General features: G+C 46.6%; 1 protein-coding gene across 1 annotated transcript in view; it reads right to left on the reverse strand.

The window, feature by feature from the left end:
* The window catches only part of LOC132448674 (acid-sensing ion channel 4-A-like), a 61,856-nt gene extending 45,001 nt beyond the window's left edge, over nt 1–16,855 (reverse strand). The window contains 1 exon segment of the mRNA XM_060040148.1: nt 15,907–16,855. Coding sequence (XP_059896131.1) covers nt 15,907–16,482 — 576 coding nt within the window. The 5' untranslated portion in view covers nt 16,483–16,855.
* Between the last annotated feature and the right edge of the window lie 1,941 nt (nt 16,856–18,796).

The raw sequence follows: 18,796 nt of genomic DNA on the forward strand, positions 1-18,796 counted from the left end.
GTTATTTGAGCAACGATCTCAGGATCCCCATGTTCTCCCACGTTACATTGAGCAATGCCGTTTTTTATTTACGCAGTACAAGAAAGAAGATACACTACCGTTCCTACAAAAAAAGCTATAATGGAGATATCACCCCAAGGTAAACGCACATCTCCCATTACCATTCACACACGGCATCAATACGACTCACATGTACGTGTCACTGGCGTTTTCACCCATGCATGCATTCATTCAAATGGAAATGTGTTTTTCACTACTCCCAAGGGACGTCTATTGGACCTGACATTATAAAGAACCATTTTTGCATATTACAAACATTGACCAATTATACGACTCTGGAAGATTGAGGTGATGGTTTGGGCCAAAGCCATCTAAGCATGTCCATTTTCAATCAAATTACTTGAAAACAGCACACCTTCAAGGTCACACACACCAAAGCAATATTTTAACGGCGTGAAAATCAAGTCTTGCTTCAGAGTTTAAGGTAACAAGGAACAACACAAACTAACAATTTCCCCGGTTTCATCCATCCTGGGGTTGGTAATGGTGGTGTTTGGGGGGGGGGGGGGGGGGGGGGGGGGTTAAGGGTAGTGTCATGTTTCGGGAATGGGGACAATAAAGATGGGGTGACAGCAGGGGAGTCTTTGCTTGCGGAAGTGTCCACTGGATTACTCAGTTTCCCACTGTGGGTGTTTATTGCAATGGCACTCACTTAGAAGCAATCACAGAGTCTTTTTTTTGTGGTTTTCACTAGGGCCCTATTCTAGGGCCCTATTCTGTTTCCTCTGTGCCAAGATGTGACCCTGTTCTTCTACGCCGCAGTCCCATCCTACACTAATGCACGTGCATTTTAGTATTAGTATTATAGTATAGTATAGTGCTTGAAATGTAGACCATCGCAACACAGTAACACCGCAACATGCGTGCAATGTATTTAAGAAGAAGCCATCCTCTATGATTAGAATGGTATAAACGGATAAATAGAATAGGACTGTGACTTCAAACCAATTTTCCTGAATGGAGCGATGTGGACAGAAGTCCTTCTCATTCAGGGTGGACCGCACACTGGGCCTCCCTTCTGCTCTGTGATTCTGATTGCTTTGTCCAGCCTACACCAGCGCTCGCACCCTCTAATGACATGCTAATCCATGGCAAGTTATGCCGGTGTTTGGAAGAGGGGAGGTTTTATTTATTCAGGGGTATCTGTTCTGTACACAGCCCATGTCTGAGATGAGCCCTATCGTCATGCCTAACCAGCATCAGAGGTTGAGGTGGGGTTAAGGTGAACCCTACTGGGGTTCGTTATGGTATTGCAGAAAGGCTTGATTCTTGTACAGATTTCATTTAAAAGTCAAGAAGAAAATAAGGGGGAATTTTAATTATGAAAATGTATTGTTTTTATTGTTAGCTGTAGCCTATATCTGTTAAACATTGATTAATCTTTGCTGGTGGCATCAATGGTATTGGCCAAGGAGTTTCAGCTGTTTGTTTAGTTAAAAATAGGGATGACAGTTCAGTGCCCAAAAATCAAAATGATTGCATGTTCTAAAGTGAGTACTGGAATACCTATTTGTCAGGGTTATTTATTTTAACAAGATGTTGTGAAACAATGATCTGAGAACGTTTTTACACATTTGCATGTATCGCCAGTCAGTTTTATTCTGTACTTTATACAGTCCATGTGTGTTTCACCCACACCAGAGCTCCTGAACAGCGATTGCAATGTTATGTCCATTAGGAAATGTTGAAACGTGACCTATCAGGTTGAATTGCATTTTAGTTATTGTTAGGCTATTGTTAAGTGAAGGGCCCCAAATCTGTTCCCAGGTTGTGTTGACCTGGGCAGGTATAGACCGCCTGAGACACGGGACTCATACTGGTGATAGTGTCTGTAGTTCCCTGAATCACATCCCAATTTAGTGTGTTGTTCGTGTTGTTGTGTGAGTGTTATCTGTTGCCAATTTCCTTCTCAATCCAAAAAATAAATGACGTTAAACTGCATAAGCTGCTATTGAGTTGTTTGTTTCTCTTATAAACAAAAGATGCGCTATTCTGCTGTAAATGTCTCTTTCAGTTTTGTTGTTGGGATATTCCTGGCTTTTCGAATGCGTGGGGTACCGCAACTACCCAGCTACTAAACGTTGGTTATAACAAACCTTTTTAACACAGCATCTAAATAACAATGCATGACTGCACAAGCGCAAAGACTTTGGGCAAATGATATACACTCCGCCAAAACTTTGCCAAAATACATGAATGAATTGCGCTCAAGTAAATTCTTGGTTGTTGGTCACTGTAGGCTCACAATGACACGGTTCATGTTTTTCTTTTCTTTGTTCATGGGGAGATTTTGACAAGTCGTCCTTCATGCTCGGCAAAAACTTGACTCCGTCACAAGCTGAATCAGGTGGCCAAGGAAATTAGGCAAATAACGGGCTGAATTTGGAATGCTGTACCAGAATAAGCCAGGTTGGGACACAAGGGGTGGCTCAGATTTAGCCCCTGGGCCAGCTGGTCGTGGCAGGGCCGGACAGCGAGGCATGCATGCAATCTCGCTGACCGTTCTGTTTCCCACTGAGCTCATTCACTTGGCACTCTGGGGGAAGTGGAGGTTTATGCCAAGAGGTGTGGCATCTCTATTCAAATGAGCGTGTCTGGGCTTCACGAATGCCCTCTCCTGTGTATAGTTATAACAAAACCCTTCACACTACTTCTATCGATCGGGCGCCGAGTGCACTTCCTCGGGAGCAGCCAAAGAGTACCCCCAGGCCGAATTCTTGCCAAGAGATATAAGATATGATAACAACTATCGGATATCTATAGCCATTCTTCTGAAACAAAAGGCCCATTCACTGCGGTCGAAGCATCCATTGTGTGAGGTTGTGTTGTGACTCGAGAGGCAGAGAGGCTGTAATTTATTCATCTCACTAGACCTGCAATGTCACGCCAGTAACTTATTTATCATTACCAATGCGTGCTAATTAATTGTCTGTTTAGGGGACGGCCTCTTATGAAGAACATTCCTCGATTGGTCTCTTGGGTTCACTTTCATCGCAGCATGCAAGCTAATTAAGCATCAACATCTTGTTAGTTTTACTTAAAGGAGATATGGGGGAAGGTCAAGGTAGGTAGAGAAGGAAAACAAACACAACATGGAGGATTAGGAGAAAATAACACATTCTGACATTCAGTTCTTTTTGGGCACACAGTTGGACTTAGAAATTTTGTTTAGAGGCATGACATTGCCTACTCCCCGTACTGTTTTCTAAGCGAATGTCAAGGGCACACGCAAACCTAAAATAAGGATGCCATTCCTCATTTGTGGCACAATTCATTCTTACTGGATGCCCTTATCACCAGCTTTTAAAATCACCTTTGGATCAGATAACCCACCCCAGGTGTCAAATTTCCTGTTTATTGTATTGGGGAGCTACTTCTCTAACAAACATATGATAAATACTATTGTTTATTCTGAGTTGAATGGAAGGACGGTCATGGTGGTGATGCAGATAGACAATAAATCAAGTCGGTTTGTATTCTACTGGGTCAGCCAGAGACAGCTGGTACAAACAATGGCCGCAGGGTAACTTGTGTTTGACGGTATGTATGCACTGGGCCGAAACGGACAAATACACTTTACCTAAACGCAAGACGTCCTTAAATACTACAATCGGGGCATCTGAGTAGTTGTATGGCCGTCTGCAAACACATATATAATCGCTGCCTACCATGGTTTGTCACTTTAGGAAACAAAGCAGAAGGTTGATTTAGGTTAAAAGCCTCGTAACGGTTGTGTTTTCACAAGATGGTAGGCTAGTCTTCAATGACATAAAACCAACTACGTAAATACAACACATACAAATTTGATCGAACACGTGAGGTTGATAACCTACATATTCTCACCAGAATCGGTAATATCCCTTTCATCATCAGAGAAGGACTTGAGACTAGACGGGGATGGCGTCACTGGGTCCAAAGTGACACAACAACAAGCCATAATGATATACTGCCAACGTAATGGCCCACCCGGTGCACCCATCTACCGTCACATGACATCATAGCACTCTCAGACTGAGTAGCAGCAGTAAAGCATTTATAAATAATACTTCTAAAAAAAAAAGTAACTCAACTTCATCTCTGGTAGCTTGTGTTGAGCTTTAATAGTAATCAAACAGAAACTTGTTATGGTACTCAAAAGCTATGTTGTGTGAGAAAGCAGCGCAATCCACACACTATAAACGATTTTGTTGTCAGAGAATAAATGTAATGTAGTAAATAAATAGATAAATATCCCAATTTCAGTGCAAACTAAGCCAGGGAGCGTTCCTTTTCTAGTCAATAGCTCCCCAATTTTGTGCATGAACTATGTCCATATGACCTGCTTGATTTCAGTTGATTTATTTATGATTTATCCAAGGGAGTGTATCATTTTTCTGATCTCATAGATATTGTGATCGTTGACTTTTACCGGCTACCATTTACCTAAAGCTTTGGTGCTTTTTGAGCAATATCAGGTATGGTTCACTTTCAATAACTTGTGAATACTACACTGCTTTTCTGGTTACCGGAGGGGAAAGGCAATCTCAAAGGTCGACGGCATAATATTTTCTTTCCTTTGGGCGGATTCAGTTGGTCCTGGTAACCAGATTCCTGAGTACCAGTTCCTGGTAGCAACTCGAACATAATAACAAGTTATTATACAAAGAAGATTCAGCAAGAGGTTCTCATTTTTTTTTGCTTAATCCCTTCTTAGATGCACCACCACATCCTTTATTTTACAAAGTATGCTAACAATATCAAAGAGGGGCATATTGAGGGGTAAATTATGAAAATATAAGCAAGAGGGAAGTGTACTGACATTTTAAGACCGCATTTATATGTGGAAATTAGTCCCTTAATTGAACTTCCCAAATTGTATTTACAGCACGCTTCATGAAAGCATATCCTTCATGCTCTTTCTCCTTCTTTCCATTTTCATTACATTCATTACAGGTGATTTCGTATAGCTTGGTTTTTGGGTGAAATGGTATGCAGCCACCCTGAGTGCAAACCTGTCACTCATCTGTTTGACTTTAAACTTCCCTTCAGATAAATCAAAAATAATACAAAGGGTCTGCTTTGAAACGCCATTCAGACGAGAACTCTGCATACAAGTTGTTTGGGCTTTAAAGAGGATGTCATTTCTACGTATTATAGATTAAAGGGGTTGTTAGGACCATTTGTATTGTTGTATTTACATTCAATCACAATCCTTGGAAATCCTGTAGCACATCATGCGCAAACAATCTAAGGCCTTTTTTTTATCACTCGAAAGAAGCCTTGGCAATGTGTACACTCCCAGTAAAATATAACGATTAAATCGCTCTACCATAGCAGAAACTAAAAATAATCATTGCATCTGCAGATGGTATAGGTTCACAATATTCCATGGTGTTTGGAAAAGGTTAAAGGCCCATGCCCTTATAAATAAAAGTATTTTATATGATAACAAGTAAAACTCCGGACAGGGTTGGCTATTAATGGCCAGGGAGACCCATCCCGGGGCAACAGTGTTAATCGGAGCAATAGGTCTCCTTCCTCCAGGATCAATGTCAGCACAAATTTCAAATTGCTTTCCTGATGCGCGCCAAGTTATCTGTGATTCAACTTTAATAGCTTATTGAGCGGAGACGGCATTTAAGGAGCAAGGCTGTATTTCACGTTATTGACAATCAAACGCACACAACTTTCTCATTACCATACATTAGGAACAAACAGAATTAATCTTGACAACACCAATGGGAATCGGGGGGGGGGGGGGGGGGGGGGGGGGGCTCCGGTTACACGCTTGTTTAAACAAACACCCTTTGCTTGGCAGCTCGGTGATCACAAGAGAAGTGGATGTGTGGTGAGGAACCCCGGGGAGGGGGGGGGGGGGGGGGGAGGGGGGAGGGGAGCGGCAACACAGGACCCCAGTAGACTGCCACTGCACAAATCAATGTGGAAAGCATTCAGGATGAGGCAGTGGGATGCCTTCCATGTATAAATGATGCCTTCCATTACGCATGCAGAAGGCCGAAGCCATCCCTGGGTGTAACCTGGCTGTTGCACCGCTGCCTTGGCTGCATGATAGCCTCCCCCCGCCGCCGTCGTTCTCCGGCGTGTCTTCCGGCAGTGACGCCCCCCTCTCAAAGTACATTCGACGTCTTCGCCGAGGAGGCTGCCCGACGTGTCCGCCTGTTTCATTTTTATTTTAGAACGACAAATTAGCAATAGAAAGCGAGCATGAAGTGGGAAGTGGGGTTGAAGTGGGAGCGCAAAATTCGCACATGCAATTTTCATCTTCCTCCTCAGCATTGATGCATGCACGGATGCAATGAAAGGCTGACGGAGGTGAGCGGGACATATTTAGACGATGGGAAAAAAAAAGGAAAAATAACCAGCGCCTATTACACCCCTTTTTACGGAGCTCATTACGCCGTGATGCACCAGCCCGGCCCACTCCGGGCTGGCCCTCCCGGCAGCGAAATGTAGTGCTGCTCGGATGACAAAATGAGTGGTGGCAAATCAAGCGTTGCGTGCTAAATCAGATGACATTTCGCTGCACCTGAAGGTCGAGTGGTTTGTCAACACGCACACACACACATAGCCTGAAGACAGTTTTGCCTCCCTCCCCCCCATGGTGTACACATCACTGTCCCAGTAGTCGCTCAGACATGGACATGGAAGCAGAGGATTTTAGGGGAAAGGCAGGCAGGCAAACAAGTGGTGTGTGGAGTAAAATAAAAGTAAAAGAACCAAAGAACGAACGCACAACTCATATGGTGAAGGGGTGTGTGTGTGTGTGTGTGTGTGTGTGTGTGTGTGTGTGTGTGTGTGTGTGTGTGTGTGTGTGTGTGTGTGTGTGTGTGTGTGTGTGTGTGTGTGTGTGTGCTTGTGTTCCTCGCTTCAAAGAAAGCCCCTCTTATGTTTGAATGATGTGAGAAGCTCTGGCCCGGGCGTCGACTTGCTTCTAAACACGATGTAATTAATTTGTAATCAGGATGTTAGAACGGATGCCACCAAAGGTACGTTCCCTTGTGACCAGGTTAAGCGATTTGTTTCCGAGCACGGCAAGTGTAGAAACGCATACAAAATCAGCCACAACATAGAACATTTCGTCTTTTTGGACTGTACTGCTAATCTGTGGGTTTGCGCGTTACGTCATGCGGAATATCATTCAAATGTCATCTTTGAAGTGAATCCCCTCTGTGGTAATGTGTTGCGAGGTCAGGCACATGACCCCTCCCCTCTCTGAAATGGTCCCACTGCTTTTTGTAGAACCCAATGGAGTGGGTCACGCACGTGGATTTAACGTGCCTCAAGAGAACGCCCATTAAGACCAACACCTATGAACCTGAACAATTGCTTTTGGTCATTTGAATGTAATGTAATGTAAAGAGAAGCAAAGCCATACTTTATGTGAATACACGCCACGCACTGGGTTTCGACTAAATATACTTAAAAAGAGGCAACACAGGGTTGGTTTGCAGCCAATGACTGCAGTGCGCAGCCAACAGTGTTAGGAGGGCTTCAGCTTGAATTATTCATCATAGGGCAACACACTGACCATTTAATTCTATGAGCCAAGGGTACATTATTAAGAAACCAACAAATTATGTCAGTGATTTCCGGATTATTACACACAGAGGACGATGCAATGACAGGGGGGGTCTGGGCTGTTGGCTAGACCTAAGGTACATTCAGGCCATTTGACAATACATGGGCCAAACCTCCGGGCGGGCAGGGCGAAAGGCATGCAGAATGCAGCCACGCGGGAGAACATCGGCTCAAGAGGAGGTGCTAATCTCACACCTGTCATAACGCCTCAGTGTTTGTATATCGCAGGTCAAACATTGTTTGCATTTATATTCAGTGAGGTAAACTAAGCACACATACAGAGACAGAGACGGGGGGGGGGGGGGAGAGAGAGAGAGAGGATGCAAATAAAAGAGGACGGCAGACAGGTGAAGAAATAAATACATGGGGAGCCAGAGAAATTGCACTAAAGTGGGTTTATTGAGACAATGTCGAGGCGAAGCACGACTTGTAGTAACACTTGATTCTGTGGGCAAATGGACAAAAAGCACCAGGGGGGACCAGACCAGTTTGTGACATTAAACATTATTCTGAATAAAGGGCCAAACGTCCAGTGAAGCAGAAATAGCCAGGCCTGACACAGAGGATAACATGTGAAAATAATGCTGGTGACATTTGTGGTCCATGTTATTTCCATTGGCCGAATGGTAGCACACTGACATTTCCATCCACGGCCCAAAGATGCAGTTTGTTTTTCAGGTTTCAAATCTATTTCAAAACCGTAATGCACACATATCTGGCAGACAGGCTCAGCCATGTTGGTAAAAGCTGTGAAGACGCACAAACCCATTAACAGTTTAGCCCTAAAAGGGTTCTCTTTTGTCCAGGAGTTCGTTCCGTTCACGTATTCAAGAGCTGTGTTCTTTGCTCCCTAATGGCAACGGTATGGTGCGGGGGGTGTGGCTATAGGGTCTTTATTCCTGTACGCAGCATGAACTGCTCACACGCAGGTCATCCACAGATACAGCACATCGATCTGCAACACATCGCACACCACTTTTGAGATCTCACATCCCCTTCCGATTGTAAAAACTAAAATAAATCGATACGCTCGCGTCCAGATATGTTTCATGCAAGCAAAAATCGTATTCTGAGGATAAAACCAGCAACCTCAACTCCGGCGACAGCATTGACGTACGCAGCCAACACCGGGAAAAAAAACACACACAACAACAGCAAGCTAAAACACGGACAGGAACAGGGTAATTAGTCACAATAGGTGTCGGGGACGAGGAAGGGCAGGGAGGCGATTTGACTGAAGGCTCAATCGATCCCTGGGAAAAAAAAAGAGGGAGGGTGCCTCTGGTAGGCAGCGGCCATCCATCAGGGGGGAACCGGGTACTCCAGCACCCCGCGCTAGTCTTGCAGGGTTTGTTTAGTACCCAGGTATGTACAGCCCAAAGCACTTTCACACACGCACAAAAAGCACACGCTGTGTCGCTAACGCACACACACCGACTCCTCTGTAGATGCATGGACACACGCGAGTGGTTGTGTGCAAGTATACACCCGAGACACACAAACACATGCAGACGCACACGGACACACCCATTAACGCTGCTGCCGACCGCCAGGCACACCACTCTTGTCAGTACGAGACAAATGTGTGTGTGAGTAAAATACTCCCGGGGGTTAGCGGGCTAGGAGGATGGAGTTGGGGAGGAGGTGGGTGTACAGGCGGTGGGGGGGGGGGGGGGGGATGGGGATGGGAGGCGTGTGCGTGTGAGCGTGTGCATATGTGACTATGCGTGCGTGTGTGTGTGTTCACCGCGTGTGTGGGGACACGGTGTAGAGCTAGGAAGCCTTCCTCGTTAGGTCAACAAAGCCCTGGCTCCTCCTCATCTCAGCAGTAGCACGGTGAGGATCTGCAGAGCCCCCTCCAGGGTGAGGGGAGCTGTAGGAGCGGCCCCCTCATCTCCCGCCAATATAAACTGTAGGGGGGGCGGGGGGTTCAGTGGCTGACCACAGGTGGGCTTGATCTGATTAGATACCGGTGATGCATATCAGGGGGGGGGGGGGGGGGGGGGGGGGTTGGGCGATGGTGTATTGGTGCAACCAACCAGTGGGACTGTAATTTATCCCCCCCCCTCCTAGCCTCGGCGTTGTAAAAGTTGGGTGTGGGAGGAGAGAGGCAGGGGTTCTGAATCAGGTTACATGGCAGGCGCTACGCCCTGCCTCCGACAGGGGGGGTTAGTGTAGACGTGAGTCAGTTTGTGTTATATATATATATATATATATATATATATATATATATATATATATATATATACTGTGTGTCTCTACGTGGATGTTGGTAAAAAATGTGTGTATATATGCCGTGTTGCGTGTTTGGGGGGGCGAGATAACAACATTGGGTGGGGATTCCGTGCGTGAGCATCCAGGGAGCCAGAAGGAGAGCGGGGGTGTGCGCGGGGGTGTGCGCGGGGGTGTGCGCGGCGGTGTGCGCGTGTGCGTGGATAAGATAGCAGACAGCATGCTAAGCTGCAGGGACGTCCGCTGCAGTGGAACTGTAGACGGCTAATTGACAGGCCATTATGAGATGGCGTTCCATATACTCAGTCACTTTCACGCCCCCCCCCCAGCGGCAAGCCATCACACGCACACAAACATCCACCAGCTAGAAAGGTGTGATGTTGGATGATGAAAAGGGGCATGTGTGTCTGTGTGTGTGTGTCTGTGTGTGTGCAAGTGTGTATGTTAGCAATGTGCGATGCGAAGGAGGTGGTTTTCTCACAGTGTGTGTGTGTGTGTGTGTGTGTGTATCAGACCCACTAAGGGGGTGGATGTCACTCCGACAGTCAATCTGCCCGGGATGGCGGTGGCATATCACCCCTCAGAGCCCTTGCACACACACACACACACACACACACACACACACACACACACACACACACACACACACACACACACACACACACACACACACACACACACACACACACACACACACACACACACACACACACAGCCAAGTGTGCAGGCCAAGGAAGGCCTGGGTTATTTTGTACATTATTGACAGGCAGGCAGAACATTAAAAAGTGAGAAAGCTCCTCTAGTGATTGTTGTTGCGTTTGTGGAGATTTATGTGGGTTGTATGACAGCACAATGCCAACGAAAGAGGCCATAGTCTCTTTAGAATCATCACATTGATAATTACATTTTGGTCCATCTTGCTTGCTGGTTATCCAGGATTGGCCATTAAATGCATTCATGTAGTGAGTGTGTGCGCTCCTTCATGTGTTGGTGTATTCCGTGGCGAGTCCATCATTTCTGGCAAGGGCATGTGCAAAAACTAATTTCTGTCAGCAGCTCCACGGATAAAATAATAAATAAAATGAAAACAGGTATAATATATATATTCCAAAAAGGAAGTCCTCCAACAGTGTATTACTGTGCCATTCTTCATTTGCAAAACGCTTTGCACCACCGGGAGAAAGCACCGACGTGATCACCAGCGAATGCACCCAATAATGCACAGCGTTCAGGTTTTCCACTTTAGCAGCAATCTACGGGCCACGTCTCTTACATCAAGGCCCCCCCTGCTGCAGTGCGTGAACGCTGCCATACATCACGACAAAAACACGGTTCACCATGCTGGTTGATAACCAATCTGCGGTTAAATATTCATGTGTCTACATCACGTTGGATGGAATTGAATTAGCCCTAACAAGCGTGTGTGTGTGATCCTCTGACTAATGAAGCATATAAGGTTGACCCATTTAATTGTGCTACTCATTCAGAACCGGAAACATTAAATTAAATGTTCAATGTGTGTGTGTAATGTCGACCATTTATTTTCTTTATCGAACAGGCGTGGTGCTACATGACCCGTTGTGATCTAAACATTGGGAAAACATTAAGAAAAAAGGAACAGTAAACATGAACAAGGGTCTCATGGGTGGCCGGGTCTCCTCAGCATATTACAGAGACCCACTTCCCCCATCATCCATGTTTCAACAAGCTGCCTACCCGTTGCACTCGGAGGTCCTCCGGTAATGTAGGCCTCCATTGTAAACTCATTTGCCCGTTGCCCTCGGAACTCTTGTTAAAGCACATCGACCCCAAAGGAAGCAGGGCTCAATATTTGTTCCTTCATCCATCACTTAAACATGGGGTGTGTGCAGCAGCCGCCCGGCGCCACCTGACATCACGACGACATACGCTCCCGGCCGCTCCCGGTCGCCCTCGCCGTATTGATTTACATTAAGGGGCCTGAATTCAACACCAAAGTGATAGATGAAAGCGGGAAAGAGGAGGGAGGGGGTCAAGATCACCTGTGGCCTAATTCCGGTAAGCGTCAGATTATCTTAGATGCAACGTGCACTCGTATCTACCCCGATGTGACTCTCTGTGAAGAACGAAACCACCATACAAGCAGAATGCACCCCCGCCCCCCCTCCCTCCAGAACTACTGGACGCATCTGTGTGTGTGTACATGTGTGTGTGTGGTGAATGTGTGTGTGTGTTCAGAGTGTTTACTACCCCCCCCCCCCCCCCCACATACACACAAACAGCCCTGCGGGCACATGGTTCTGCTAGTCGCTTAAGCCAACGCTGCGATGTATGCAGAAGGGATCTGTCCTTGCTGTAAGCGTAGATCTGTTAATGCGGAGGCAAACACAGCTGAAAGATTTGGGTTCGGGGGGGGGGTGGGGAGGGCAGGGGGTGGGGGTCAACGCGTACCAGCCCCCCCATCACTCAATGAGAGTAAAACAAAACATAAGAACATAATGCCCAAGGGAGCCCAGTACATGGTAGAGAGACAGAGAGACACACACACAGAGAGAGAGAGAGAGAGAGAGAGAGAGAGAGAGAGAGAGAGAGAGAGAGAGAGAGAGAGAGCGAGAGAGCGAGAGAGCGAGAGAGCGAGAGAGCGAGAGAGCGAGAGAGCGAGAGAGAGAGAGAGAGAGAGAGAGAGCCCGAGAGAAGAGGCAGAAAGAGCGACCGTGAGAAAGCCGGACGGAGAATGAGAGGAGACAGTCGAAGGGAGAAAAGGGGGAAAACAACACTAATTCATTTATTCATGGCTTGCTGACTCAGCTTCTTGCAATGTGATGATTAATCAGAGTCAATAATGCAATGTTTAATTATGAAGAATGGCGTTAATGCCCTCGTCAAAGAGACACGCCACGTCGGCCAAGGACAGCAGAACTAAACTCTCCCCAAGGGTGTGTGTCCTCTGCTGGATAAATCAGAGAGCCTGTTCCTTTTATTCCACTCCCTCATTAAACCTATTTTACAGACAACTATCCTCTGCCAATTCGTTTTTTATCATTTATGAACATTTATTTATATGCATATTTTTATTTCAAGCACCACACGGTGAACAACCCCATTTTCAGCGAGAGAGAAAGAGAATGGTGTGTTAACCCCCTCTCCCCCACATCCACCACTCACACTCACGCACAGAGGAGTGCAACACGACCATTACCTTAATAAAACATCTGGAGCCCCTGGAGTAATCAATCCCAACACAGCGCATTACGAGCAGGCAGTCCTGATGCATGACCCGCGGGACAGAGAGTAATGACCTATGAATCAGGATACATTTGTATGTTATTAGCATGAGTGTTTGAGCGTGCGTGCCTGTATGCGTGCAGGGAAACTTCACGTGTTCACTTTGCATCTGACTAACAGCACATCCACTGTCATAAAATACCCTACTTTATATCCCCCCCCCCACCCTATCCCAACCCCAGTCTCTGTGCTCTATTTATTGTTGTACCCGTGCCATACACACGCACACACACGCACACACACATACATTTCTAACGAGGACATGGGGGCGGTGAGGTGCACAACACATGTGTGGTGGGTGGGATCTGCCATGCAATCGCAGTTGCGGAAGCCTTCCCCCACACCGTGTCCCACACCCCAGATGCAACTCCCCCCGGCCCCCCCAGCCTGCCTCCGTGCATGTCTCACCCATAGAGTGGCTCACAGCCTCAGCCGTGAACCTGCTGCTCCCCGGGCATCGGCCACTCTGGGCTGGGGCTGAATCGGCCTGGAAAGACCCCCCCCCCCCACCCCTCTTTAAAAGACAACCGAAGGACTGACATCAAACCAAACACGGACCAACCAACACAAAGCAGTGACACACTGGGGTGCATCGTCATCGACAATAATATCACTAACTATGAGGATAAAAGTGTGTGTGTGTGTGTGTGTGTGTGTATTTGTGTGTGTGTGTCGGTGCGTGTGTGTGAGAGAGAGATGATGGGATGTGAGAGGGGAAAGAGAGAGAGAGAGCGAGAGAGAGAGAGAGAGATAGAGGCTTTCAGGGGGGCGGTGGGGAGGGCGACATCGACTGACATGAGACAGACATTTCCCGGACGTCAGAAATGTCGGGTAATTAATGTACTCAGGGAGGACCGGGTGTCAACGTGTCACAGGACGTCCTCATCAAACAGGCTTACAGAGAGTGCATTACCTCCCTTCTCTCCGATGCTCTGCGCTGCTGCTTCACAGTGAATTATGTCCCCATTTACTTTTCCTTTTTGTTCTAGTCATCAGAGTATCATGCAATTACCCATCCCCTTTTTTCTTTTTCTTTTTTGGGGCCGAGATGAAACAACAAATGGAAAACATAGTCAGGGGGAGACTTAATGTGTTCTCCTGTCACTAGTTCTCAATATCCAAGCGGGCGGCATCCTTTTGAAGACGGAGATGCGAGGCACGGTTGGCATTTGGAAGAGGTGTGTGTGTTTGTGTGTGTGTGTGTGTGTGTGTGTTATTGTATGGGTGTGTTGGGGGTCATTTGTAGGGTCCGTCCATACTGACACATCAAAGGTAATGTAGTGCAATATCATCACACTGAGGCAGGATCCTTAGGTGTTGGGAAGGTGAGCCTATCAGTGTTTTGCATGCCCTATTAAGACTTGACACCCGTGCTTTATCATCAGCAAAGCAATTGCATATTCCCATTCCTGCTGGAAAGATGAGGGAATCCATCTCCTGCATGGAGAGTGCTTTTAATAAATAGTGCAAAGAACACAGACACACACCCCTTTCCTTCACCCTAATTTTTTGCTTGTGTAGACGCGCCACACACACACACACACACGCACAAAAGAAAATAAAAAAATACACCAATGCGCGCTCCCTCTCTCTCTTATGGAAATTGTTTCCTTCCTTTTAGCCAATCTGGCTAATGCAGAAATCATGTATGTCTCTCTCTAAATATTTAATCCTAACAGCAGTGAGACTGAAATACAACGTTGCAGGAGCATTACTTCCCTTTTCCAAAAGGTACAAGCCAGAGTTCAGAGAGAGAGAGAGAGAGAGAGAGAGAGAGAGAGAGAGAGAGAGAGAGAGAGAGAGAGAGAGAGAGAGAGAGAGAGAGAGAGAGAGAGAGAGAGAGAGAGAGAGAGAGAGAGACCAAGAGCAAGAGAGACCAAGAGCAAGAGAGACCAAGAGCAAGAGAGAGACGAGCGAGAGAGAGACGAGCGAGAGAGAGACGAGCGAGAGAGAGACGAGCGAGAGAATGCAAGAGAGCGAGACAGCGTGCGCACGAAAGAGAGACAGAGCGCGAGAGAGAGCAAAAGAACGCAAGAGAGAGAGTGAGTGTGAGAGTGAGAACACGAGAGAGCATGCAAGAGAGAGTGAGAGTGAGAAAGAGCGAGAGAGTGTGTGGGGGTAATGACAGAGATGCGAGGGAGAAGAAGGAGTTGTTCATTTTGAAAGACAATTTTGTTTGCCAGGCACTCTCTGTTAGAGAAGTAGGAGTAAGCACTGAACTACAATTATTTTTCTCTTCCTTTAAATGTTGTTCAAGAATAAAAAACATAAAAGATGACTGTTTCTTCCCACTCCCTGTGAGGACCTTTCTGTTCCATGCCACATTCGACTCTGGTCCACAGAGAAGCACTAGCCTCGGCACAATGAACTGTTGCTGCAGGTGCTTGCGACTGGATAAAAGCTACAGCACAGTGACTCAGCCAAAGCACTCCGTCTTGCATACAGTAATCACACACACTTCCCCGAAACAACATGGTCCCCCGTAAGTGCCAAGTAGTGCAAGGAGAAAAGTAGTTTAGGAAAGCTAAAAAAGCTGAACAAAAAATAACACACACACACACACACACACATACACACACACACATACACACACAGCAGTTCCATTTGATATCAGCAGTATTTAAAAAACGAATGACCAGGCGGCATTTTCTCATGAACACGAAAAATAAAGCAATAAAAGTCATTCACTTCCGGGTGCAGTGGGGTTTCATTACCGTCAGAGCGTTAAACAAACAAAGGGACAACTTTGGAGAAACTTTGGAGAGCACTCACCACAGAGAAGTCATCCACCGAGCAGTTCTGCCCACTGAAGTTGCAGCTCATCAGCATCTCCTCGAGCTGGTGGCCCGTGCGGTTAAAGATGTCCTGCATGTCCGGGGCAGGATACTCCAAATCGGTGGGCCGGTGGCCGTCCTTGTTCTTGGGGGGCAGCCCCGTCAGGTTGGCCAGGTGGTAGATGTCGGCGTCGGTGAGCGCGGAGAAGCGGAAGCGGTTGATGTTGCAGATGGTCACGGCGGGGAACACCATCTCGGGGCTGGCCTCCTCGTTCAGCGCCGTGACGTGCGGATGCTCCAGGTAGGAGATGGCACACTTGGCCGCCTGGTAGAGGAACAGCGCCAGGGAGGCCACGAAGGCCAGCGCCCACAGGGTCTGACGGATGCCCAGGCGGCCCGAGACGAAGATGTGGTTAATCCCATGGAGAGAGCAGGAGTTGGCGAAGCCGGCCAAGTCCTTGACCGGCCGCGCGCAACTCTCCTCGATCAGGCTCTCCGTGTCCCCGTCCTGCTTGGCTTTCTGCTTCTCATCCTCCTCTGCAAATTTGATTTTGCAAACAAATTCGATAGGCATGGGGGCAGCCAGGTCTGCGTTTGTTTTGCTTGTTTTGCTCTGTTGTTGTTGTTGTTGTTGTTGTTGTTTCGGTAGCAGCGGTTCACTTGCTCTCCTTTATCAAGTCCAGGAAAGAAAGGAAAAAAAAAATGAATGAGGTCCGGAGAACGGAGAGAGAGTTTTTGGCCGCGGCTGTTTCTGCTGTGACTGTTACGAGCGCTGGCTCTGCTCCTACTGCTGCGGCGGCGACTGCTAGAGCTGCTGCTGCCCGCGCGGCTGAGACAGAGTGACTGGAGCGCTCGTGTGCTGCTGCTGCTGCCTGCGCGGCTCAGAGAGTGACTGGAGCACTCGAGCTGCCTCTGCTGCTGCTCTCTGGACCCTCCACTCACTGCTTGGTCAGCCTGCACCCGCACAGCTTATCAGCGCTAGTACAGCCGTCAGGAAATACACAAACACACAAAGACATGGACGTATTTTATTTCATTTTATGTATTTAATAATATTCTATATATTTAAATATCTATATACATATTTATTGTATGATAAAAAGGGCAAAGAATGATCTTTGTCACCCCCAGTTTCAAATTTGTTGTTTCATTTTCTTTTTTCTTGTCTTTTCGTTATCGGTCAGACAAAAATAGGGTAGTCAGCGCTTAATTATTCACGAGACGGCAACATTGAGATTACTTCCCCCTCACTGGCAGCAGTCGCATCATCCCCGCTGCGGCTGCCTCTCACCCCCCCCGACTCAGACCGCCCCCCCTACACCCCCCCCGCCCCAACCCGGGTCAGGTCCGATACTTCCTGTTGACAGCTCCCTTCCGCCTAATCCACTTTGTTGGCACGCGTGCGCCCACTCGTTTGACCGCCATGAAGGCGGTGTCAATGGGGGGTTCTGTCAGACAACCGCCGCTTGATGCAAAATGATCCGCAGGGAGGGAAACGGAGAGACTGGGTTTGCGTGGGAGTGTTTGTTGTCTTTGGGGAGTGGGGGGGGGGGGTTATTTATTTATTTATTTATTTATTTATTTTTAATGCTATCCCCAAAATAGGGTCCCCGGGGGGGGTGAGACGCATAATTGGAACGATAATGAGGAGGAAGTGTTGGAAATGAGCAAGGGGCTCATTTCCAACTTGCGTCTGGCCCATCAATCTTCTCTTGGGAGCACACAAAAATGTGGAGGGCTATTGATCGAGCTGATGCATCTGTCACAGATTAACAGGAGGGCTACAACGGTTTCCTCTTATCAGTGGGGCGAATAATGGGGACTATCACAAGCCCCCGCACACTTTCAAATTAGCAGGCGCCTCCCAATGTGGACCCCGGAAAACCAACTGAAGATGTTGAAATAAAGTATTGATTTGTGCGCTTTCTTTCATCCCTTACAGCGCATTATCTGAAAGCCCCTAACGGCTCTTTCCCGTCTTGCCACACAAAGTCATGCACACGGGACAAATGGAATACGAGCCATCCCTCGTGCATGTTATTCATTTGAAATGGGATTAGTCGGGCGAGGGGAATTGTACAACAGGTCCAGCGCTTTTGGGAAACAGCTGAGGTAGAGAGAGGAATTGAACCACTTTGAACAAATGAAACGAGGGTAGCGTGTGAGAGTCTAAGATGCACAAGGATTAGTGAGACAAAAGAGCCAACAGCAGTTTGAATAGAAAATACATACATTCTTAAAAATCCTATTCTCTCCCCACCTACTGTTCTATTCATTGGGATGAGGTATCTTGGAGTCCATAGAGAAATAACAATGGTACATTTAAATTATGTTTTATCCTCTACATTGTAAGCAAAGATTCAATTGGAGTCTGGTGCATAATCTGCATTTATGTATGCTTACAGTGATTTGCACATCGAATAGTTTAAACGTTCACCACAGTTGGACACATCTTATTTCTTGTTATTTCTCCTATGATTTGAACTGCTACAGGTACATAAGCTACATGACCTTATTATTGGAAGCATAATGCATTATTCTCTATTGAAACCTTAAACATTATACATAATCTGTTAATCCAATCTAATGTACTATAGCTATGATTTTGGAATACATCCTAAAGCAGGGTCAGACCTGCTTTAGGACTCATAATTGGAGAAACACAGGTATAAATTGGTATTCAATAGGAGGGCATTGGAAATTGGAGTGTTAATCCATTAAAGCCATAACACTTCAAACTTAATACTTATTTTGGGGCTTGCTTTAATAAAGATTCATGATTGTGAGTTAATTCTATAAAAAAGAAAAAAAAGTATATAGATATTTATATAGGAAAAAGTTTAAATGCCTTAAAGCACAGTATCTAGTGAAAAGAGGATGAATAAATA

Source organism: Gadus macrocephalus, chromosome 20 (genome assembly GCF_031168955.1).
Source record: "Gadus macrocephalus chromosome 20, ASM3116895v1".
Lineage (NCBI taxonomy): Eukaryota > Metazoa > Chordata > Actinopteri > Gadiformes > Gadidae > Gadus > Gadus macrocephalus.